Source organism: Rhineura floridana, chromosome 3, assembly GCF_030035675.1.
Source record: "Rhineura floridana isolate rRhiFlo1 chromosome 3, rRhiFlo1.hap2, whole genome shotgun sequence".
NCBI classification, from domain to species: Eukaryota; Metazoa; Chordata; class Lepidosauria; order Squamata; family Rhineuridae; genus Rhineura; species Rhineura floridana.
The window spans coordinates 195,912,600-195,938,230 of record NC_084482.1 but is presented as its reverse complement, the minus strand read 5'-3'; the positions used below and the strand labels follow the sequence as shown (position 1 = coordinate 195,938,230).

The window sequence follows — 25,631 nt, the reverse complement described above, 5'->3', positions numbered from 1 at the left end:
CGTTCCTCTTTCAACAAGCTTTGTAAGTTGAGACCTATCCCAGTCTGTGTCTGTGTTGGAATTGCTTTTAATATGTTTTTTTAAATTATTTTAAACAATATGTTTTTTAACCCTTTTTAAAGATGTTTTTAAAGCTTTTTAAAAAAAAGTTTTTAAAGTTGTTTTGTTTTAATGTATTTTAAGGTCTGTTTTTACGATGTTATGTGTTTTTATTGCTTTTGTTTGCTGCCCTGGGCTCCTGCTGGGAGGAAGGGCGGGATATAAATCAAATAATAAAATAAATAAAAATAAACAAACATCTGGGCAGCCAAGGTTGAAGAACAGTGGGCTAATCACTGTGTAAGCATTGTGCAAGCAAACCAGGATGAATGCTCAATAAACAGATCACTTGGAGAAGCCCTTATTTATATGTTTATTTTGCTTTTCAGGCAGCACAGGGGGGGTTGAGCCACCCAATCCCCCCACTTTCCTCTCCACTTCCTTCCCCACCACTTTCCCCACAAATGCCTCCTATTCTATGAGCAGTGCCCCATCTTCTTCTGAGTTGTATGAAGATACCCCAGTCTCAGCCACCATACCCCCAAGGAGAGTGAAAGTGGACTTCAAGCAAAGGTCTCGACCTCCAGCTACTAGTCTGAACAAAGCTGTGTCCCTCAGTGAGTATGAGTAGCTCAGCCAAGATGGTTCAGAAAAGGGCAACCAAAATAATCAGGGGGATGGAGCAACACCCCTATGAGGAAAGTCTGCAGCTTTTGGACCTTTTTGGTTTAGAGAAAAGGCATGACATGACAGAACTGTGTAAAAGTATGCATGGCATGAAGAAAATGGGTAGAGAAAAGTTGTTCTTCCTCTCTCATAACACTAGAACTTGGAGAAGTCCGACGAAGCTGAATGTTGGAAGATTCAGGACAGACCAAAAAAAAAGCACTTCTTCACACAGCGCAGAGTAATACTATGGAATTTGCTCCCACCAAGAGGCACTGATGGCTTTGAAAGAGGATTAGACAAATTAATGGAGGATGTCAATGGCTATTAGCCATGATAGTTATGCTCTGCTTCCGTAGGTGGAGGTGATATGCTTCTGAATACCAGTTGCTAGAAACTGCAGGAGGGAAGAGTGTTCTTGCACTCTTGGGCTTCCCATAGGCATCTGATTGGCCAGTGTGAGAACACGATGCTGGACTAGATGAGCCATTAGCCTGATCCAGCTATGCTCTTATGGACAGGGGGTAATAAGGGAGCTGGGGTGCGTGGAGAGGGGAATGTGGTGTGTGCACCTTGTCATGCCCATTTGTATCTGACACTCAGAGGGTTAATTGTGTTCCTTACAGCTCTTGTGGTGATGTGCACAGTGACAGGGGTCTCTGGACTGGTGGTTGCTGCCATTTGCTGGTACAGGTAAGAACTGTATATTCCCCTTTATATATCTGTTGTTATTTATACAGTGGCATCAATGTTATTGGCACTGTACAAAGTTCCATTAGCCAAAAGGTAGGCCTACAGCTGAACATCAAGAAGACTAAAGTAATGACAACAGAAGATTAATGTAACTTTAAAGTTGACAATGAGGATATTAAACTTGTCAAGGATTATCAATACCTCGGCACAGTCATTCACCAAAATGGAGACAATAGTCAAGAAATCAGAAGAAGGCTAGGACTGGGAAGGGCAGCTGTGAGAGAACTAGAAAAGGTCCTCAAATGCAAAAATGTATCACTGAACACTAAAGTCAGGATAATTCAGACCATGGTATTCCCGATCTCGATGTATGGATGTGAAAGTAGGACAGTGAAAAAAGCTGATAAGAGAAAAATCCACTCATTTGAAATGTGGTGTTGGAGGAGAGCTTTGCGGATACCATGGAAAAAGGAATAGACAAATAATTGGGTGTTAGAACAAATTAAACCAGAACTATTGCTAGAAGCTACAATGATGAAACTGAGGGTTATCATACTTTGGACACAATGAGAAGACATGATTCACTAGAAAAGAGAATGCAGGGAAAAACAAAAGGAAGTAGAAAAAGAGGAAGGCCAAACAAGAGATGGATTGATTCCGTAAAGGAAGCTACAGACCTGAACTTACAAGATCTGAACAGAGGAGTTTATAACAGATGCTACTGGAAGTCGCTAATTCATAGGGTTGCCTTAAGTCAAAATTGACTTAAAGGCACAGAACAACAACAAGGCCATTGCCCCAATGAGATTAAAATCTAAATTTCAGACGAGGAGGAGATGACAGGGGGAGGGGGCAGACTAAAAGAGGGACAAATAGAATAAAGGAACTAGTGGGAGCTGCAATAAAATGTTGCAGCATGGAGAGCTGCTGTCTGGGATTCTAGATGCTCTGTTCCATTTCCCCATCCATGATTTTATATTCTTTCCCCCAACAGTCAAGCTGTGTACATACCATACAGTTAAAGCAGAAGACTTCTCCCAAAGAATTCTGGGAACTGTCGTGTGTTAAAGGTGCTGGGAATTGTAGCTCTGGGAGGGGTAAACTACAGTTCCCAGGATTCTTTGGGTGCCTCAGTCACAAAGCCTCAGTCAGAATTTTGTGCCTATTGAGCATGCACGGTCCTCGTAAGGAAGGCTTTTGGAATTCCCCTCCCCCACTTATGTTTTTTCCCCTCAAATATTTTTTGTACTCCTGCAATTCTTGGGGTTCACCCAAGCGGGCTGATACACCCCTCTTTTACACACGTGGTGCCCTTTCGGCTAATAAGCACTGTCCGAACAGTAGAAATAAAGGGACCGACCATGGGCAAATAACATTAAATGTACTTAGGGTTGGTTTGAATAAGGGATGACAAAACATCTGAAATGCCATTGAAGAGATGAAACAACCTTTGTGCTGCTATAAAGACTTTAAAGACCAACAAAGGTTAACAACTTTAAAGACTAAAAATAACTTTTAAATTTAAAGTGCCCTTAGGCTCTTTGTTATCTTTGCAGCAACAGACTAACGTGATTACCAAGACTGGCCTGAGGCATTTTGTTGCCTGAGGCAAAAGACAAGCTCCCCTTCCGCACCTCCCATTCAACATACAGAAGTCGACTGACCGGCTTGGCCTTCTGGCTTCAGGATAATGTCCTCTATTGTGGCTGAGGCAGCAGGATGCTTTGAGGGGCAGTACAGGCAGGGTAGCATACACAGTTCTGTCCTCTGACAGACAGGAATGGCTGGGGGGCTGTCGCTTCTGTCTCCCAGTATCTACTACCTGAGGGGGTTGCCTCATTTTGTCTAATGGTAGGGCCAGCCCTGACGGCCAGCCCCCTAAACATTTTTTTTAAAATAGAAGTTATTTTTTGAAGGAAGAAAGAGAGAGGTGGTAGGATGTAGGTGTTCTGGGAGGGTGTTCAAGAACAGGGCAGGAAGAGAGAATGGGAGGAAATGTTTATGAAAGTGGGAGACCAGGAGTGGGTGAAGGGGTGGCGCTGTGCTGCTGCTTATCAGGAGGGTGGAGGGTGGCAGTGAGTCAGGACAATGTGGGCACACCAGCAGACCCAATCCAGTGTTCCCGGTGGCATGCCTGCACAGCCCTCAACCTCACCACTGCCCTGCCCTACCCCATACTGGTAAGTGACAACGACACTGCTGTGGGGAGGCCGGCAGTTCAGCACTGCCCCATTCACTTCTGCAGAAGACCATCAGGTAGCTGAGGATCTTGGAGCACAGGGATTGAAAGTCATAGGCTGAGACACATCAAGAGGGCAGAGAAACAATTGGTGGTGATGGTGAGGCTATGGAGGGCTTTAAAGGCAAGGACAAACACGCTGTACCGGACCTTTGAAGAGGGCAGTCCTACGTTTAATCTTTGGTGTTTTCAATTAAAAAAAGATCAGGTAGCAAGTGACGGAAAAGAACTGTGCTTGAGACACCAGAGAGATTCTGCCAGTCAGAGTAGGCAATAATTTGCTAGATGGACTATCAGTCTGACTTGGGATAGGCAGCTTCCCTATTATTTTCCAGTTTCAGGGACAGAAGTAAAGATCTCACACAGTTGTCAACAACGAGATGGTTGGGATGGGGGTTGGAGGAGCCAGATGCAACAACAGAAGGCCAGAACGGGGAAGGCTGCAGTGGCCAAAGGGAGAGGAAGGGAGATTACCTTTCCTTTTGATCTACAATTCCTAGTATTTTTATTTATTATATTTATTCTCCATCCTTCCTACAAGGAGCTCAGGGTTGCATACATTGTCTCCTGCACGCCATTTTATCCTAACAAGGACCCTGTGAGGTAGATTAAGCTGAGAGACAGTAACTGGCCCCAAGGTCATGCTGTAACCTTCATGGTCTTCCTAGTCAAAGGATAACACTCTAGCCATTACACCATGTCAGGGGGCAGGGAGGATCACACCATATTTGGAACTCTTAATTTTTTTCCCTGTGAAAGATACTGCCCTTATCTTTCACTGTGCACATGCTCAATAGCACTCTATTAACCATCTTATGCTGATCTGGTCTCAAAAAGGTCATATACTGCAATTGAAATGTATCCCACACACACATACCTGCTCACGGAAGGAATGTGGCCTCCTCAGATTTAAAACATTGGTGAATCAGCAACTTTGCAGCGAGGCTGTTCATAAGAGCTTCTGCTGGTGGTGCCGCAGACAAGTGCAAAATTCAGATAGAAGGTGAGGTGTTTTGTTATCTGTTTTTAAAAAAATCCTCTGATTAATTTCCAGGCTACAGAAAGAGGTACATTTGGCTCAGAAGATGGCATACACAGCCTCTCGGGGGAACCAGTACCGATACCATCAGCCCAGCGCAGTATGTGACTTTGGCATTGGCTGATGCTTAGTTGGGGGGGGGGGTTAGTGCTGGGAAACCCCTGACAATCGTTAGATCATAATTCTCAAGCCCATTGGGGTAATCCAATTAAGCTGAATGGTGGGAGGTTCCAGATAAACAAAAAGGTGTAATTCTTCACCCCACACTCAGTTAAACTATAGAATTTGCTGCCAAAGGATGAGGTGATGGCTGCTAACTAACTCACTGCCATGATAGCTATATATTACCTCCAGTACCAGAGGCAGTGTGCTGTGGGCTTCCCAGAGGCATGGGATTGGCTGTTGTGGGAAACAGGATGCCTGTGGTCTGGTCCAGCAAGGTTGGTCTTATGTTCTCTCTGGTCCCCCTTAGTACATGGACTCTCGACTAGCTCAATCTTGCCAAGTCCACCACTATCAACATCAGAAGAAACTTCTCACCAGTGAAGAGTAAGTGCTGTTTTCCAGATCTCTGTGTGTGAAGCAACCATTAGTAGGGAAGGAGCCATAGGTCAGTGCCACACAGGACATGTTTGGTCACAGGCTCAGTCCTTGGCAGTTCACGCTAAAAGATCTCTGGTGAAAGGCTTCAGCCTTAGACCCTTGAGAGCAACTGCCTGTCAGAGTAGACCTGCCTTCCCCAATTTAGTATCCTCTAGATGTTTTGGACTACAACACAGTCTTGCTGTCTGGGGCTGAGGGAAGTTGCAATCCAAAATGGGGATCAGATTAGAGAAGGCTGCTCTAATGTCTTTTCAACATCAGGCTAAGTCCTTTTTCTCCTGGGCCTTTTAAATTATGTTGTAGCTTTTAACCCTGTTTTAACTTCGCTGGTTTTTATTCTTCTCTCTTTCACACACACCTTTATTTGGTTTTTATTTGGTTATTGTATTTTTGCATATTTTACTTTGTGTTGTGAGCAGCTCAGAGACCTTCTCCATAGAATCAAAGAGCTGGAATTTGCAAGAAACCTTAAAGGTCATCAAGTCCAGGAGTGGAGAACCTGTGGCTCTCCAGATGTTACTGGACTGCTACTCCCATCATCCCACACCGTTGGCTGTGCTGTCTAGGGCTGATGGGGGTTGGAGTCCAACAACATCTGGGAGACCACAGGTTCCCCATCCTGATCTAGTTCAAACCCGTTGATGTAGGAAACCCACTATTACAGCATCCCTGACATAGATGACCAGCTATCCTTTGATTATAAAAGAGTTGTGTTATAGCACAGCCTATGAATAAATAAATCTTGCTTCTTTTGAAGAAGAGACCAAATGCCCAACTTTCTATGAACAACATTTTTAAACGTCTTGTACACCATTCAAACACCAATTTCTGCCTTCATCTTTAGCCTCTCCCCATGGTTTGGGGATGAATAGTGATGGAAGGGGAGAGTGGTGTACATTTTAGGGAGGTGGCGGTAGTTGGTCTAGACATTCAGAGTAAATGCAGGAGTTGGGGTGGGGGTGTTTTTGGAAGGAGATTGGAATCTATGGGGTTGCATCTTCTGAGGTCCTTCATCTCACACTGTTGTCTTCTCCTTCAGCAGAGAATCCCCGAAACCTACAGAGCAGCTCTCCACAGAGTCAGAGACTGAAAATGGAGATTACACCGTGTACGAGTGTCCTGGACTGGCACTGGTATGTGTGGCAAGGGCTGTAGCTTGGTAGCAGAGCATGCAGGCAAATGGCCCCAGGTTCACTTCTTGGCATCCCCAAGTAGGGCTGGGAGAGGGACAGTGTTGCCAGTACTAGACTAGATGGACCAATGGTCTGACTCAGTACAAGGCACCTTCTTGTGTAGTTTTGCGTGAGGCATGTTTGTGTGTTGGCACTGATGTGTGAGCCCCTCTCTCAAAAACTCTTATGCCTTTCCACAAAAAAGGTGAAAATTTTAAAAAATCTGTCTATAAGGATAATGAATCAGAACTCTTGTGGCCCTAACCCTCCTGTGCCTGCTGATGAAGGTAAGTTGTATGTTCAGCACCATAATATGACTTAGCTGTCATATTATGGGGAGGGTGATGGAAGAATTCATCTTAGTCAGTGGTTCTCAAACATTTTGCACATGGCTGAAGTTCACATTACACAAACCTTCAGAGGAACCCTTGCAGTAAAATCTTTTTAAATAGTTTTTTTTAAAAGACGGGGTATGACATTGCAAATAGTGGCAGAGCCAGCCAGAGTGGTAACTTTTAAGAGAAGCAATTTTTGAGTTGTTGAAAAACTTTGCTGTGGATCCTCTCTGTTGGGGAAAGCCTTTGTTTTGTTCTCAGGCTTGGACTCTTATCAGAGAGAGAGGTTCCTTCCTTTCCATCAGCCTTAAAGGAACAGTATATTTAACCCTTGCCACTGGCTGCAGCTCATTGGAAAGTGCTAACAGGAGGGGGATGAAGAATTCTGCTGACAAGTGCTTGAACAGCACATGTGGCCCATGGGTGGGGTGGGGTGGGGTGGGCATAGGCCGTTGCTTACCTGGCTTCCCAAAGTCACACACTGCTGCCCTGCCGGGTTACCAAGAGGGGGAGCATGCCACTCCCCCGCAGTAAACAGCCACATGGCTTTGGGAAGCCAGCCAGGTAAGCAACCAGCCAGTGGAAGCTCCATGTCAGTGGGCAGTGGAATCCACTCTGGGGTTTAGTCCAAACTTTAAAGGATCTGGCCAAGGCAAAGCCGCCACTGCAGCTTGCCATTACTGAAATTTGACCCTTGGAAAGCACAATGAGGGAAGGAAGGAAGGGGAAGGGATGCCGCGGACAGTTGACTGAGTTGTGCACTTGATCCCCATGACTGCAGCTCATTGGAAATCGTATCTTTTGTGTTCTTGTCCATCACTACAACTTTTTTCTTTGCAGAGCCCCTTGGACTGCTTTGCTGTGGAACAGTTTGAGAAACACTGACCTAAGTGATCATAATATCGAATAGTTTGTATCAGCCTTTCCCAACTAGTGGGCCACTAGATGTTGTTGGACCACAACTCCCATCAGCCTCAGCCAGCATTGCCAATGGTCAGGAAAGATGGGAATTGTGGTCCAACAACATCTGGTGGCCCACTAGTTGGGAAAGGCTGGTTCATATCATCTTTCGCCAAACTGGTGCCTTCCAGCTGTTTTGGACTACAACTCTCATGAGCCCGAGCCATGACTGGAATGATGAGAGTTGTAGTCCAAAACAGCTGGAGAGCAGGCTGGCGAAGGCTGGTTTATATGGTTAAATTTCATACACTGTATTTAAGGGGACCAGATCAACTTCTTTGGACTGTAGTGTGTGGCTTGGCTTGCTTACTTGAGATATCTGAAGCTGGGTCAAGAAATATCCTCAACCTCTGTACCTGCTCTTTCAAGGGGAGCATGATCCCATCCAGAACTAATTGAATGCCAATCTCCCGGACATGAGAGCAACCTACCCTCAGTGCCTCTATGTTGTCAGAATTCAGTTTCAGTTTATTGAATCTAGACATCAATCCAGCAGCTGCACAGCCTCACCTGACAGTTGAGTGCCATCAGCATCCTGATTACGCTTTACTTCACATAGATGAGGATTGGAGAGCCTGTGGCCTTACGGTGTTTTTGGAAAACAACTCCCATCACCCCTGTCCATTGGCCATGCTAGCTGGGGCTGATGGGAGTTGGACTCCAACAACATCTGGAGGGCCACAGGCTTCTCTCCCCCAATACAGATGTTAAAGAGCACGGGGATAACATGAAACCTTACAGAATTCCACAGCATAAGTGAAATAAAATTGAGGAGTAACCCCCAAAGCTACTTTCTGAAACTGATCCTGTAGGTAGGAGTAGCATCAGTATATCACTGTGCTTCCCTGCCCCAACCCACATAAGAGATCCAGTAGGATATCATGTTTGGTGGTCTCAAAAGTCTCTGATATGAGATTTTTAAAAAAACCCAATGGGGACACATTTTCCATCTTTCTCCCAATGACAGAGGTCATCCATGAGGGCAGTAAAGACTATTCCAGTGCCACCCCATGGCCTGAACCTGGATTGTATGGGTCTAACTAATCTTTTCTCTTCCAAAAGCACCTGCAGCTAGACAGCCACAATCTTCCTGAGCATTTCACCCCAAAAGGGGATTTTTGCGACTGGATGATTGTTGTTATAATCTTCTGAATTCAGAGAAGGTTTCTTAAGGAGTGGCTGCACAACTGCCTCTTTCAAGGTGGCCAGGACCACTCCCTCTCTCAAAGAGGCATTTATTACCTTCTGGAACCACCTAGCCAATCCCTTTTGGCTAGATGTAATTAGTCAAGATGGAGAAAGCGCAAGAAAGATCAAGCTGTCACCCAAACACCTCCAAGCACCTTCTCTACATCCTCAGGCCAGATCAACTGAAATGGATCCCATAAACACAGACTAGACTTTGTATTAGATACCTTCAGAGATATTGTACAAATGCTAGCATCAAGGTCAGAGCGAATATGCGCAACATTATCCTCCAAATGCCTTGCAAATTTGTCACAGCAGGCCTCTGAGGGTCCTAATATTACTCCAGGGTCTTCATGTAAAAATCTCTTCACCACCTGAAGATGCAGTGTTATTCTTCTCTCTGCTCAATTGCTTAGAGAGGCCATGTGAAAAGGCAGTAACAGCAAGTTGGAGGAGCAAGTGGGCCAGGGGGTTTTGGGGTTTGGCGCTGGGGTGTGGGCCTTTGCACATGCCCAGTGATGCCAACCCCTGATACTAGATCTGGACCAAAGGGGAAATATATATTTATTTAAATGTAAATGTACTGCCTTCAAGTCGATTCCGACTTATGGTGACCCTATGAATAGGGTTTTCATGAGGCTGAGAGGCAGTGACTGGCCCAAGGTCACCCAGTGAGCTTCATGGCTATGTGGGGATTTGAACTCTGGTCTCCCAGGTCGTAGTCCAACACCTTAAACACTATTTACACTTATATCCTGCTTTTCCTCCACGGGTTTCAAGGTGGCACACATGGTTTCCCCATTTTATCCTAACAACAATCCTGTAAGGTAGGTTAGTCAGAGAGAGAGAGAGAGAGAGGACAAGGAAGAGAGTATGTATGTGTAATTCACTCAGCCACCTGGTGAGCTTCATGGCTGACTGGGGATTTGAACTCCAGTTCTGGACACTGCAATTTAAGGAGGATACAGACAAATTGGAAGAGGTTCAGAAGAGGGCAACAAGGACGATTAGTGAACTTGAAACAAGACCCTGTGAGGAGAGACAGAAAGAATTGAGAACTGGGCATGTTTAGCCTTGAAAAGAGAAGACTGAGGGGAGATATGATAGCACTCTTCAAGTACTTGAAAGGTTGTCACACAGAGGAGAGCCAGGATATCTTCTCAATCATACTAGAGTGCAGGACATAGAATAATGGGCTCAAGTTACAGGACGCCAGATTTTGACAGAATATCAGGAAAACCTCCCAACTGTTAGTGGTATTACAATGAAACCAATTACCTAGGGAGGTGGTTGGCTCTCCAACACTGGAGGCATTCAAGAGGCAGCTGGACAGCAATCTGTTGGGTATGTTTTACTTTGGATTCCTGCATTGAGCTGGGGGTTGGACGTGATGGCCTTATGGGCCCCTTCCAACTCTACTCTTCTGTGATTCTAAAGTGTGGTTCTTGTTGCTAGTTCTGGCTACTCCTCTGAACAACTATGACAGATGTGTTGGAGCACTGGGCTGGCAGGGTTGTTGCTGCACATAGATATCACTAGTCCTGAGTTCTTTAAGGCTACAGATCAGATAGAGCCTTCAGGTTGGCAAGACAAGTTGTCCTCACTCTTTTCTTTAACTGGCTACTGGTCTGCTTGGGGATACTATATAGCAGAGACAGGGCTGAGTAAGAACCAATCTAGACATGCAGCAGAATCACATGGAGAAATTTTCCTTGGACTGTACCATTCAGACTGCTGGCAGGGAATTTATTTATTATTTTATTTATATCCTGCCCTTCCTCCTAGTAGGAACTCAGATCGGCAAACAAAAGCACTAAAAACACTTTAAAACATCATAAAAACAGACTTTAAAATATATTAAAACAAAACATCTTTAAAAACATTTTTAAAAAGGTTTAAAAACATCTTTTTTAAAAAAAGGTTTAAAAACAAATTAAAAAGCAGAAACTGCAGCTTGTGCAAAATGCAGCAGCCAGATTGGTAACAGGGACCAGACTGTCCGAACATATAAAACTGATTCTGGCCCGCTTGCATTAGCTGCCTGTATGTTTCCGAGCTCGATTCAAGGTGCTGGTTTTGACCTATAAAGCCTTACACGGCTTGGGACCACAAAACCTGATGGAACGCCTCTTCCGATACGAACCCACCCGTACACTACGCTCAACATCAAAGGCCCTCCTCCGGGTGCCTACTCCAAGGGAAGCTCGGAGGATGGCAACAAGGGAGAGGGCCTTCTCAGTGGTGGCTCCCAAATTATGGAATGATTGTTATGACGAGGTGCGCCTGGTGCCAACACTGTTATCTTTTCGGCGCCAGGTCAAGACTTTCCTCTTCTCCCAGGCATTTTAGCATTTGTTTTAAATTGTTTTTATTTTGTTTTAAATTTTAAAATTGTGTTTTAAATTGTTTTTAAAATATGTGTTTTAAATTGTATATTTGTTTTAATGTTTTTGATTGCTGTAAACCGCCCAGAGAGATTCGGCTATGGGGCGATATACAAGTGCAATAAATAAATAAATAAATAAATAAATTCCAATGCAGACTGGGATAAGGTCCCAACTTAAAAGACTTGTTGAAAGAGGAAGGTCTTCAGTAGGCACCGAAAAGATAACAGAGATGGCGCCTGTCTAATATTTAAGGGGAGGGAATTCCACATGGTAGGTGCCACTACACTAAAGGTCCATTTCCTATGTTGTGTGGAACGGACCTCCTGATAAGATGGTATCTGCAGGAGGCCCTCACCTGCAGAGTGCGGTGATCGACAGGGTATATAAGGGATAAGACGGTCTTTCGGGTATTTTTAAATTATTGCACTATTTTTAAATTGTTTTTAAGTATCTTGAGTGTGTGTTAATGTTTTAATGTTGCAAACAGTTTAATTTTAGCTTAATGCAGATGTTTGTATGTTTTTACTATATGTATCCACTTTTATCTGTAAGCCGCCTTGAGTTCCAATTTTGGAAAAAGGGCGGGGTAAAAATCAAGACAATAATAATAATAATAATACTGGTCCCAAGCTGTATAGAGCTTTGCACACAAAAACTAGAACCTTGAATTTAGTCCGGTAGGTAATACGTAGCCAGTGCGATTCTATCAGCAGCGGAGTGACATGTTGGCAATACCCTGCCACAGTGGGCATTTTGCACCAGCTGCAGCTTCCGGACCAACTGCAAGGGTAGCTCCACACAGAGCACATTACAGTAATCCAGCCTGGAGGTTACCAGTGCATGGACAACAGTGGTCAGGCTATCCTGGTCCAGAAACAGCCGCAGGTGTCTTACCAGCCGAAGCTGGTAAAAGGCACTCCTAGCCACTGAGGTCACCTGGGCCTCTAGCGACAAAGATGAATTGAGGAGCACCCCAGACTATGGACCTGCTCTTTCAGAGGGAGTATGACCCCATCCAAAGCAGGCAACTGACCAGTTATCTGAACTCGGGAACCACCAACTCACAGCGCCTCTGTCTTGCTAGGATTCAGACTCAGTTTATTGGCCCTCATCCAGCCCACCACTGAGTACAGGCAGCGGTCCAGGGCTTGCACGGCCTCTCCCGATTCAGATGTTACAGAGGAATAGAACTGGGTATCATCTGCATACTGCTGACACCTCGCCCCAAAGCTCCTGATGACTGCTCCCAAGGGCTTCATACAGATGTTAAACAGCATGGGGGACAAGATGGTACCCTGCGGCAGCCCCTAGCACAACTGCCAGGATGCTGAAAGACAGTCACCCAATGCTATTCTCTGAAAACGACCTTGGAGATGGGATTGGAACCACCGTAAAACAATGCCTCCAATACCCATCTCACCAAGTCACCCCAGGATACCATAGTCAATGGTATCAAAAGCCGCTGAGAGATCAAGTAAGAGTAACAGAGGCACACTCCCCCTGTCCTTCTCTCAATAAAGGTCATCCATCAGGGCGACCAAGGCCAATTCAGTCCCATAACCAGGCCTGAACCCAGACTGGGATGGGTCAAGATAATCTGTTTCATCCAAGAGTACTTGCCACTGCTGCGTGACAACCCTCTCAATCACCTTCCCTAAAAAGGGGGCATTTGCGACCAGGCAGTAGTTGTTGCAAACCAATGGGTCCAGAGTGGGCTTTTTCAGGAGCGGTCGGATCACCACCTTTTTCAGGGTGGCTGGAACCACTCCCTCCCATAATGATGCGTTGACCACACCCTGGATCCACTCAGTCAAACCCGCTTGGCAAGCTTTAATAAGCCAAGAAGAGCAAGGATTGAGAGGACATATTGCTGGCTGCATTATCGCAAGCACCTTGTCCACATCATCAACTGAAACCTTTTTACATCTGTGGATATTCTCAATCTCTTATGAAGGGAAAATGCACATCGGAAATTAGCGGGTCAGGGAAAATCCTTACCTCAAACCTTTCATCCTGCTAGTGTTTATACGTGTAAGGAGATTTTTTTCATTTTCACACCGGCACATTCAAACATACAGTTCCTCTACCTGCAACCTGAAGTGGTTTAATTCATGGGGGGAAATACATCCTCTGATTCTCTGGCTGCTGTGTAGATTGGCCACAGGAAATCTTCCTTTCTAAGAATGCTTTGATTAACCTTTTCTCTTCTCTTTCTGCAGAGTGGAGAGATGGAGATCCACAACCCTCTCTTCGATACCTCCACCCTACATCGATGCCCTCCCTAACTGCATTCTCTCTTTTCTTTTCTCGCCTACATTTCCCTCTCCTGGATTAATATAGGGATGATTCAAATTCACAAAAGGCCCTACACGCGTTAGTTGCGGTTTGTCTATCTTGTTCCTTTGAGGGAAGACAGCATAGGTATGATGAACTGCCTTTATCACCACCACCCCATTATTCCACGCTAATCTTCTGGAGATGGTTTAAAAGGGGAACGCTGGTCATTAGGATCTATTTCTTTTTTTAAATTGTATATCAGCTTCAGATCAACATCTAGAGTCCCTCGCATTTCTGTCTTTGTTAGAAATCCCTTTTTAATTGATTCTATCAGTTCTCTAACTAGAAGTATTTACCCTATCCAATTCAGCTAGGAAAAGCTCTGCGGCCAGAAGCAGCCTTTCTCATGCATATCTGATATGGATGCATTGCATAAGCGCATGCAGGTGTGTATTTCCATTGGTATTTACATGCTCTTCTGTAGGAAGAAGCAGCCTTCCTTGGGCATAGCTGATGTGGGTAGATGTGCACTTAGATATGTAATACTCACATCTGGGCCATCTGGGCCCTGTTAAATTGGCTGCATGCATCTTTTCATACAAAAAGCAGTTTGCATGCCTCTCCAAGCAGTTGTTATGTCTGACTATATAATGACAGCTGAAATGGGCCATGGACTTCATTTCATTTCTTTATAGAATGTAATAATTGCTTTTTCTTTACACAACCCAAAGTGATGTACAGTATTAAAATATTGCATTCAGTGGAACCTAAAGCAACAGCATCAGAATCGTGATAACTGCCAAGCATACCAATGGGACAAATTAAAAGTGAAAGAAACTAGGTTTTGACAGCTAAGGCTATATGGAGAAGTCATCTGGTGTATGTTCATTGAGAGACCATTCCCTAGCTGTGGTACAACTGCTGAAAATGCCATTCCCCAATTTTCCTTAGATCTCATCTCTATATGGGCTACAGAATTCTAGATTCAAGCTGTTTCCCCTGTATGTGCATGTACGCCCCCATGTTTATACAACTATCTAATTCCATGTCTGTCTATTATGTGGAATCTGCACATGTAAGACGCTTGCATGGCACTCCCTTCCCCCACCATATAAGACTTGGAATTGCCTCTTGCTCGTGCATCTCCCACATTCTAGTCTTGGGGCTGTCAGTGTGCCAGAAGCACACATGGGCTGCACTCCATGCACTGTATATAATAGTACTGTATATGTGCCTCAGTCAAATGTGTTGTTCAATTACTTTCTCTGCAGCACTTGATTTGGCTCATTTGCTTGAGCCTCTCATAGCCACCTTGCCACAATGATGCTTGTTCACAGCTGCTCTCTGTTTGTGGCAGCTTGGTCTTGGGTTGGGTGAGTGGGTTGAGGGAGAATGGACTGGCAGGGTGTTGTGTTGACAACTAATAACAATGCATAGTATTTCTATGCAGCCCTTTTTCTTTGGTACTGAAAACACTTCAGCTTTGTACATCCTCTTGGTAACCTTTACAACAATCCTCCAATGCAGTCCAGCATTATTATCCCCATTTTACAGATGTGGCTTCCCAAAGGCAGAAGCAGAGAAAGGAGCTTGCCTAAGAGCATCCAGTGATTTCATGGATCTGAACAAAAGGTTTCCAGCTCACAGATCAGGCTCTTTGTTGTGTGTGCCTTTGATCCGGTGTGGGGAACCTTTGACCCTCCAAACTACAGCTGCTGAACTACAACTCCCATCATCCCTGGCCATTGGCCATGTTTACTGGGGCTGATGGGAGTTGTAGTTCAGCAGCATCTGGAAGGCCAAAGTTTCCCCACACCTGCTCTAGCTTCTGGAGTCTTGGTCAGCCTTCCCCAGCCTGGTGCCCTCTAGATCAGTGGTTCTCAAGCTTTTTTGGTTCGCGGCGCACTGTAAAACATATAAAAAATTTCTGGCGCACTTCATGTACAAAATTAAAAATATTTTAATATATTTTAAACTATGAATAAAAATAAACTATAGAAAACTATTACTTACCCTATACAAATGGGTTTCTTCTCATTTTTAAAATATACTTTCATAATATTTGAGGCACACCTAGCCACCTCTTAGGGCGCACCAGTGTGCCTGGGCACACCGTTTGAGAATCACTGCTCTAGATTTTTGGACTACAACTCCAATCCGTGCTAGCTGGGTCTGGTGAGGGCACCATCCATACTGGTATATAGCTTAAATGCTTCCTACAGTGGCCTCTAATGTGCTAGTCCACTGAAAGACCAAAAATGGATTATGGCTTTCTAGAATCCTGACTTTCAGTTACCAAATACTGCCAAATATTAAATCTTATTGCATGACAATAATCAAGTACTGTAAAATATGACGTATCAGTGGTTTCCAAACAGTCTTCAGGGGAATTGGCTTTGGAAGCTAGATCAGTTATGGCAGGCAAACTTCTCAAAATACGGCTTGCTGCTCAACACTGCCTGTCATCCTCTGCATATGTTCTAGGCACATTCATTTCATACAGACAAATGGTGAGGCTCAGCAGGAAATTGATGCATTATAAACACATTGGTACATCAGCTGAATTACCTGTGAAGCCCCTTGCCTTTCTCTGACTTCCAAAGCACACCTTCTTCTGATTCCTACTTTGCCATAGCTAACAAGTACTAACAAAGAGAATGGAAAGTTAATGTAGACTAAGGCCCTGTTTGCACATCCTGGTAAACCAAGCTATGGGGCACAGGGAGGAAATGTCACAGCCACTTTGCTCCTTCTCTGTTTCTGCTGTTGCTGTGCTATCAGGGGCTAAACCATGGTTTAATGTTACGTTTGAACCCAGGGTCATGGTTCGTTTCTCCCATGAGTGGTAAACCAAGAGCAAACTTTGCTTACAGCTGGTGGTTTGGAAAGAGACAAACAACAAGCCTAGGTTCAGATGTAATACTAAGCTTAAACCATGGTTAACTCCCAATAGCATAGCAGCAGAAAGAGGAATGGGGGAGGTGTGAAGCAGCCACACACACACACACACACATGATTTACCAGCATGCTTGCTCCTTTGCAGTAAGCCATCATTTGACTTACTGAAATGTGTGAACCAGGTCTAAACCTATCCTAAGAGGCCATGTCAAAAATAGTAATCTGCATAGTTAAGGAAGCACCCTCAAATTTTCAAACACCCACAACACATTTATTTGTTTGAAGTCTTTTTGTCCTCCTCTTCAGCAAAAAAAAGATGGGGGAAAAGAGGCTCCCAGAGCAGTTTACAAGATAACACCCACATTTCTCACAATATAACAATACACATCTCTATAAAGGAGAAAACCCAGCCTCAGGGTACAACCTTCTCATATGCTTCTCCTGTTCCTCTTTTCTGGTACCTCATGAAGTGGGCTCTCTAGTCCACAAAAGCTTTTACCATAATAAATTTGTTAGTCTTCAAGGTGCCACAAGACTCTTCATTATTTTTTCACACATCATTTTTTTCTTCCACTTTGCGGGGATACCTTATCAAAATTTTGTTACACAAACATTACTGGACAGATTTGACCTCTCCCCCCTCAGCAACATTAGGGTAAATATCTGCGGGGTGGGGATGAGGGATGTTTAGTCCTGATCTCTACAAATATATGTACATGAACACTAACCATGCAGTACATAGACTGTCACTGTGCATGCTGCATCTGCTGAGATAACAGACTGGCCTGACTTAGTGCAAACATTTGGGTTCCCACAGCAAAGACAGCAGCTGCTGAGCTCTTCTCCCAGTCTTGGTACTGCTGCAATACCTGGGACTAAACCGGCTTAGTGTTATATCCAAACCTGGCCTCAGTGTTTGTTCTTGTTTGTACCGCTTGTGGTTTGCTTGGGGGAAACAAACCATGAGTTTGATCCAGGGTATTTTTAAAGGAATTGTTACTGGGTATCCATTTTTATATTCAAATAGCGTGCATTGACATTTGGATTGAGGCAAAAGTGGTTCAAACTAAAACAGAACAAACAGGGAGTGAATACAGCCTTGCAAATACATTTACATAATTTACTACCAGAAAAATTCTTACTAGCTTGCCCACCCACCAGTAAATACATGAATTAAAAAGTACATTAAAATTAAAAACTGCTGCTTATGATACACACCTTGCTGTAGTAAAATTCTTATGGGGAAAAAAGAGCAAAGATCAGCGAACTAGACATTACAGCGTACAAAGAGAGATATTTTGTTAAGAAGTATTTTCAGAAAGCCTGGTGGTTTGAAATAACCCTTAGAATTATTGTGTAATGTGCCCCTATGTTCTACTGTTTCTATTCAGTTTCACTAAAATGTCATTCCTCTAGTCAGTGTTTCAGTGGCTTCCAATCTGAATTTGTGTTCTTGGTTCACTGATTACATTTTATATGTCTGTTTGTGTCTACTTGGGGTCCACAAGCTAGGACTGAGTGTCCTTTTAGACATACAACTATTATTTAAAAAATGTCTTGGCCCAAGCTTTGCTTTTAAATAATTGGGGAGCAGGTTATTGCAGAATGCATGGATACAGAATACGAGTCTTGGAGTAGAGCCTTCAGCAGTATGTAAGGGGGGCAGGGTTGGACAGCAGTCCTTAGGATTGGTGATATTACAAGCATGCCTTTTTTCAGATGTGAAATGTTGAGGGCACGCTTTCTTTAGGAGGAGGAGCACATGCACACACACAAGCACCCAGACACACATTTACCCATGCCACTTAGTACACATCAGCGGTGTTTCCTGTGTCTGATATACATCAACCAAGTTTGGTGAGTGTTAGGAGAAACTGAATTCTGCCTCAGGCACTCTTGGCCTTTATTTAGTATGGGTGCTTATAAGTATGCATCAAAACCCTCTGCAAATCACTGTCTCTGGGTAACATTCCCAGCAATGCATGCCCCCAGGTAAGGTTGGGAATGTCTGCAACGTTTCTTACATCCTCCTGTAGGGGGCAGAAGGGAGACAGGCAAAAATGACAAAAAAAACCCTTTTAAGAGTTGCCATTGGTTCCCTCTATGAATGGCTTCCATGAAATTCTTGTTGATTTCTGCTTGTTATTGCAGCTATTAAAAGCTTGAGAGCCTTGCTAGGGGGGAAAAAGGTTTGTGTGTGCGTAACTGTAGCACTTGTCTTTGAAGCCATGATCTTCCCCTTCTTCCTCCAGCCCCTTTCTTCCCTTTCCATTGCTCCTCCCCAGATTGTTAATAAATTATTTGGGTGGGCCAACGAGAAATGCAAATGAGGGACATGTCTGTCTATCCGCACATCCTCCAGATGAGGCTGAACTACAACTCCCATCAGCCCCAGCAAGCATGGCCAATGGCCTGGGATGATGGGAGTTGTAGTTCAACAACAAAACTGGAGGGCCAAACGTTCTCCAGAGCTGTTTTAAGGATTGCCAACTGATAGAAAGAAACCCAGCTTGGCCTCTTGTGCCTTGAGGAAGCTGCCTTACACTGAGCCTGGTCATCAGTCCATTACTAAGCTTAAACCATGGTTAACTCAATCCATTTAGCTCAGTACTGTCTGTAGCGCCTCCAGGGTTTCAGAAAGGAGTCTTTACCAGCCCTGTCTGGGGATGCCTGGTATGGGACCTGGAATCCTTCGCATGCAAATTGTGTACTCTATCCGCTGAGCTACAGCCTTCGATTAAAATGCCCCATCAAAAGTGTTAGGGCTGCCAACTTTTTTAACCAGCTCCTGCTCCTGTGCCTTTAACAGCAACTTGATCAGCAAGTGAAGCTGGATCACCTGCCAATGTCTGTTATTAAAGGCACAGGAGCAGGGGCTGGTAAAAAAAGGTAGAAACCCTCCACAACCCCAATAGTGGGACATTTTAAGGAAGAGGGTGGCCTGCTGTTAAATTCTGAACTCTGCTATGAGTGCAGCAGACACAGAGACATTAGCAACAGACTCGGACTCTTTGGTTACTGCATAAATAGGACCACCTGTACCTTGCACCTGCTCTACAAGCAAGTAAATTGGTGGCACAAGAAATGATAGCTCTGCCTGAACAAACATAGAAGGGTGGGGGAATGGGATTGTGCGCACTTGCAGTAGGAGGTCTGAAAGAGCTTACGTGACCACAGACTTGCCGCTCAACATGCATAGGGAGTAGGTGCAAGGGAGTGTAATCTCACTTCACTCTCTAGGCACATTCAGACAAACATCTGAACAGCGCTCTAATTTCTAGGGGTGTTTTCAACCTTTTTCTGTCTCCTTACTTACTCCTAAGGTATTCAGATGCAAATGTGAGCTGATCTCCTGCACTTTTAATAGCTGAGTAGAAGAGGGGATTCTCTTATGGATGGAAACTGCCCTTTCCCAACATTTACCTTTCTGCACATAACTGTTAAAGGTGCAGGAGGTGTATCTAGCGCAGGAGTGAGGAAGTTGCAGCTGCCCAAATGCTGTTGGACTACAATTCCCATCATCCCTTACCATCAGCTATGTTGGCTCGTGCCCTCCAGATATTGAACTACTTTATCCACGACCATTTGGCCATGTTGGTTAGAGCTGATGGGAGCTGTAGTCCAATAACATATGGAAGGCATGAGGACAACTATCCCTGGAATAAGCTTTCATGGATGAGAGTCTATGTCAGAATTATAATCCAGTGAAATGTCAATAGAAGAGTCCTTCTCTAAAGCCAACACAGTAGAATGAACAAGGCTTCCAAGAAAGAAAGATTCAAGGGAGTTGTATGCTGCCCTGCTTGAGAAAGCAAGCGGCTCCAAAATTAACTGGAAGGGAAAAATTAAAAGGGGAAGCAACTGCTCATGAAATGATGGTGGGCAGGTGCTTAGAAGGGAGGAGGAGGGAGCTTTGCCACCTCGTTTAAGGAACGTGATAGCTAAATTGAGCCTCTATAATAGAGGCAGTGTACCTGTATTGTATTGAGGCACAGTGAGTTAACTATGAATTGGTGCTTAAATACAGTCCAGACTCCACACTGGTCCCTCCCTCTCTTCCCTTGCATTAGGAGATAACCTGCTGCAGGGTTTAATAAATCTGTTATATTACCAATGGTTGGGTGGATCCTGAACAGACAATAAAGTGTCTCCAAACACCGCATGCTGGACCCAGACAACAGGAGAAGGCAGCAGGTCATCTTCAGGTTTTGCACATGAGCACCCACAGTAGCTGGCTACTGTTGGGAACAGAATGGTGAAATAAATGGGCCTTTGGTCTGATCCAGTAGGGCACTTCTCATATACCTTATCATGAGCTGACTGAGTGCTCCTTTGTTTGAATGGTGCAGTGAGGGATGCACTCATTGACCAAAGGTTTGAATGTGTGTTAGATGCATACATCAGTTTTATTATTTTTACTATTATACTGACATCCCACCTTTCCTCCAAGGAGCTCTAGATGGTGTACATGCTTCTCCTCCCTTTCCATTTTTTCCTCACAGCATCCCTGTGTGGCAGATTAGGCTGAGAGATTGTGACTAGCTCATGGTCACCCAGTGGGAGCTGCACAGCTGAGTGGGGATTTGAACCTTGGGGCCTAGTCAACAGTCTTTCAGGCAATGTTACATTACAACTTAGCATGATGTTCTAATGGCCTGGAGCAAGCCAGACAAGCAAGTCTTCATCATCATTTTATTTGTGTGCCTCCTTTCCACAAAAACTGGCTTACAACAAAGTGAACAGCAATTACAAAAACAATTGCATAATAACAAAAATAAAAAACATAACATAACAGCAAATGTCATAGCAAACACAAAACTGTTTTCAATACTATAAATATTTTGTTTATTAAGTTTATATCCCACCCTTCCTCCCAGAAGGAGCCCAGGGAGGTAAACAGAAACACTAAAAAACACTCTAAAACATATTTAAAAGACTTTAAAACACATTAAAACAAAACATATTTAAAAACACATTAAAACACAGTATTATTAAAAACATCATTTAAAAAGAAAGCTTAAAAAACATCTTGAAAAGCAATTCCAACACAGATGCAGACTGGGATAAGGTCTCTACTTAAAAGGCTTGCTGAAAGAGGAAGGTCTTCAGTAGGCGCCAAAAAGATAACAGAGATGGTGCCTGTCTAATATTTGTTGTTGTTGTTATGTGCCTCCAAGTTGACTACAACTTATGGTGACCCCATGAATCAGCGACCGCCAAGAACCTCTGTCATGAACCACCCTGTTCAGATCTTGTAAGTTCAGGTCTGTGGCTTCCTTTATGGAATCAAGCCATCTCTTGTTTGGCCTTCCTCTTTTTCTATTCCCTTCTGTTTTTCCAAGCATCATTGTCTTTTCTAATGAATCATGCCTTCTCAGGATGTGTCCAAACTATTATAACCTCAGTTTCATCATTTTAGCTACTAGTGATAGTTCTGGTTTAATTTGTTCTGACACCCAATTATTTGTCTTTTTTGCAGTCCATGGTATCCGCAAAGCTCTCCTCTAACACCACATTTCAAATGAGTGGATTTTTCTCTTATCTGCTTTTTTCACTGTCCAACTTTCACATCCATACATAGAGGTCAGGAATACCATGGTCTGAATGATCCTGACTTTAGTGTTCAGTGATACATCTTTGCATTTGAGGACCTTTTCTAGTTCTCTCACAGCTGCCCTACCCAGTCCTAGCCTTTTTCTGATTTCTTGACTATTGTCTCCATTTTGGTTAATGACTGTCCCAAGGTATTGATAATCCTTGACAAGTTCAATGTCCTCATTGTCAACTATAAAGTTACATAAATTTTCTGTTGACATTACTTTAGTCTTTTTGACGTTCAGCTTTTGTGCTTTCCTCTTTAACTTTCATCAGCATTCGTTTCAAATCATTACTGGTTTCTGCTAGTAGTATGGTATTGTCTGCATATCTTAAATTATTGATATTTCTCCAATTTTCACATCTCCTTCCTCTTGGTCCAATTCTGCTTTCTATATGATATGTTCTGCATATAGATTAAACAAATAGGGTGATAAAATACGCTCGCCTCACACCCTTTCCAATGGGGAACCAATCGGTTTCTCCATATTCTGTCCTTACAGTAGCCTCCTGTCCAGAGTATAGGTTGCACATCAGGACAATCAGGTGCTGTGGCACCCCCATTTCTTTTAAAGTATTCCATAGTTTTCCATGATCTACACAGTCAGAGACTTTGCTGTAATCTATAAAGTGCAGGGTGATTTTCTTCTGAAATTCCTTGCTCGGTTCCATTATCCAACGGCTATTTAAGGGGACAGAACTCCAAAGCATATGTGCCACTCTACACTCAAAGTCCGCTTCTTATGTTGTGAGGAACAGACCTCTTGATAAGATGGTATCTGCAGGAGGCCCTCACCTGTAGAGTGCAGTGACTGACTGGGTATATAATGTATAATGACATTACATCTGTTAGCAGGCAACATTACTCCTGGCAATATAGCAAAAATAAAAGGGAATTAGACAGTTTCAACATTGCTCCAAGAAACACCCCATCCATGATGTCATTTGCAGACCCACTCCTGCAGCATCTTCTTACAAGGCTTCCAAAGGCAGGGGTCGGTGGAGTAGGTGGAAACACCCCACCCAGATAAGCCACCATGGATAAACATGTATAGCAGCCCTCTATCTTGCACAGTACAAGGAAAGCATTTGCATTACAAGGGCTGGATATACATTTCTGAATAAATGAAAACATAAAAGATGTGACACACACCCATTCTCCTTTCAACCCCAGAGGGCCATTTCCACATTCTGATGTCGTAAATTCATCCTTACTCATTGTATTTATTATTTTATTATTTATTTTATTATTTGATTTATATCCCACCCTTCCTCCCAGCAGGAGCCCAGGGCAGCAAACAAAAGCACTAAAAACACTTTAAAACATCATAAAAACAGACATTAAAATACATTAAAACAAAACAACTTTAAAAATCTTTTAAAAAGCTTTGAAGATTTTTTTTAAAAAAGGTTAAAAACATTTTTTTTAAAAGGTTTAAAAGCATATTAAAAAGCAATTCCAACACAGAAGCAGACTGGGATAAGGACTCAACTTAAAAGGCTTGTTGAAAGAGGAAAGTCTTCAATAGGCGCCAAAAAGATGACAGAGATGGCGCCTGTCTAATATTTAAGGGTAGGGAGTTCCACAGGGTAGCTGCCACCACACTAAAGGTCCGTTTCCTATGGTTGTGTGGAACAGACCTCCTGATAAGATGGTATCTGCAGGAGGCCCTCACCTGCAGAACGCAGTGATCGACTGGGTATATAAGGGGTAAGACGGTCTTTCAGGTATCTTGGTCCAGAGCTGTATAGGGCTTTGTACACCAAAACTAGAACCTTGAACTTGGCCCGGTAGCAAATGGGCAGCCAGTGCAATTCTTTCAGCAGCGGGGTGACATGTTGGCGATACCCTGCCACAGTGAGCAGTCTAGACACTGCATTTTGCACCAGCTGCAGCTTCCAGACCAACCTCAAGGGCAGCCCCACATAGACCGCATTACAGGAATCCAGTCCGGACGTTACCAGTACATGGACAACAGTGGCCAGGCTATCCCAGTCCAGAAACAGCCGCAGCTGTCTTACCAGCTGAAGCTGGTAAAAGGCACTCCTAGCCACTGAGGTCACCTGGGCCTCTAGTGACAAAGATGAATCGAGGAACACCTCCAGACTATGGACCTGCTCTTTCAGAGGGAGTATGACCCCATCCAAAGCAGGCAACTGACCAGTTATCTGAACTCGGGAACCACCAACTCACAGCGCCTCTGTCTTGCTAGGATTCAGACTCAGTTTATTGGCCCTCATCCAGCCCACCACCAAGTCCAGGCAGTGGTCCAGGGCTTGCATGGCCTCTCCCAATTCAGATGTTACAGAGAAATAGAGCTGGGTATCATCAGCGTCCTGCTGACAACTTGCTCCAAATCTCCTGATGACCACTCCCAAGGGCTACATATAGATATTAAACAGCATGGGGGACAAGATGGTATCCTGTGGCACCCCACTGCACACTGCACACCCCAGGGGGCCAAAAGATAGTCACCCAATGCTATTCTCTGAAAACGATCCTGGAGATAGGATTGGAACTACCATAAAACAGTGCCTCCGATACCCATCTCAGCAAGTCGGCCCAGAAGGATACCATGGTAAATGGTATCAAAAGCCGCTGAGAGATCAAGTAAGAGTAACAGAGGCATACTCCCCCTGTCCTTCTCCTGATAGAGGTCATGCATCAGGGCGATCAAAGCCAATTCAGTCCCATACCCAGGCCTGAACCCAGACTGGGATGGGTCAAGATAATCTGTTTCATCCAAGAGTACTTGCCATTGCTGCGCCACAACACTCTCAATCGCTTTCCCTAACAAGGGGGTATTTGCGACCGGTCAGTAATTGTCGCAGACCAATGGGTCCAGAGTGGGCTTTTTCAGGAGCAGTTGGATCACTGCCTTTTTCAAGGCGGCTGCAACTACTCCCTCCTGCAAGCATGCACTGACCACACTCTGGATCCACTCAGTCAAACCCCCTCGGCAGGCTTTAATAAGTCGAGAAGGGCAAGGGTCGAGAGAACACGATGCTGGCCGCATCATCGCAAGCACCTTGTCCACGTCATCAGGCTGCATCAACTGAAACCGTTCCCAAGAAGTTGCAGCAGACGTTGCACTGGACACCTCATTGGGGACTACAGTAGATGTGGATGAGGCATCAAGACTGCTATGGAGGCGAGCAACTTTACCCTCAAAGTGCCTTGCAAACAATTCACAGTGGGCCTCCGAAGGGTCCAAAACTCCATTTCCTGGAGTTGATGTCAACAGACCCCTGACAATATGGAAAAGCTCCACCGGATGGCTACTTGAGGATGCGATGGGGGCAGAGAAATGGGCCTTCTTCGCCACCCTCACCACCACACAGTAGGCACAGTTATGATGTTTTACTCATGCCCAATCAGCCTTACAGCATATCTTTCGCCACTTGTGCTCTAGCCGTTTTCCAGCCTGTTTCATTGCCCTTAGCTCACAGGTGTACCAAGGTGCAAACCAGGCTCCACAATGACATAGAGGGAACTTGGGGGCAACTGTGTCAAGAGTCCAACGTGCCTCGCTGTTCCAC

General features: G+C 44.3%; 1 protein-coding gene across 1 annotated transcript in view; it reads left to right on the top strand.

The window, feature by feature from the left end:
• LOC133378848 (neural proliferation differentiation and control protein 1-like) overlaps nucleotides 1-14,359 on the top strand; it is a 33,394-nt gene extending 19,035 nt beyond the window's left edge. Inside the window, exons 4-9 of the mRNA XM_061613461.1 lie at nucleotides 429-656; nucleotides 1,332-1,398; nucleotides 4,692-4,776; nucleotides 5,149-5,225; nucleotides 6,319-6,412; nucleotides 13,541-14,359. Coding sequence (XP_061469445.1) covers nucleotides 429-656; nucleotides 1,332-1,398; nucleotides 4,692-4,776; nucleotides 5,149-5,225; nucleotides 6,319-6,412; nucleotides 13,541-13,606 — 617 coding nt within the window. The 3' untranslated portion in view covers nucleotides 13,607-14,359. The remainder of the gene's footprint in view (nucleotides 1-428; nucleotides 657-1,331; nucleotides 1,399-4,691; nucleotides 4,777-5,148; nucleotides 5,226-6,318; nucleotides 6,413-13,540) is intronic.
• Nucleotides 14,360-25,631: the final 11,272 nt, after the last annotated feature.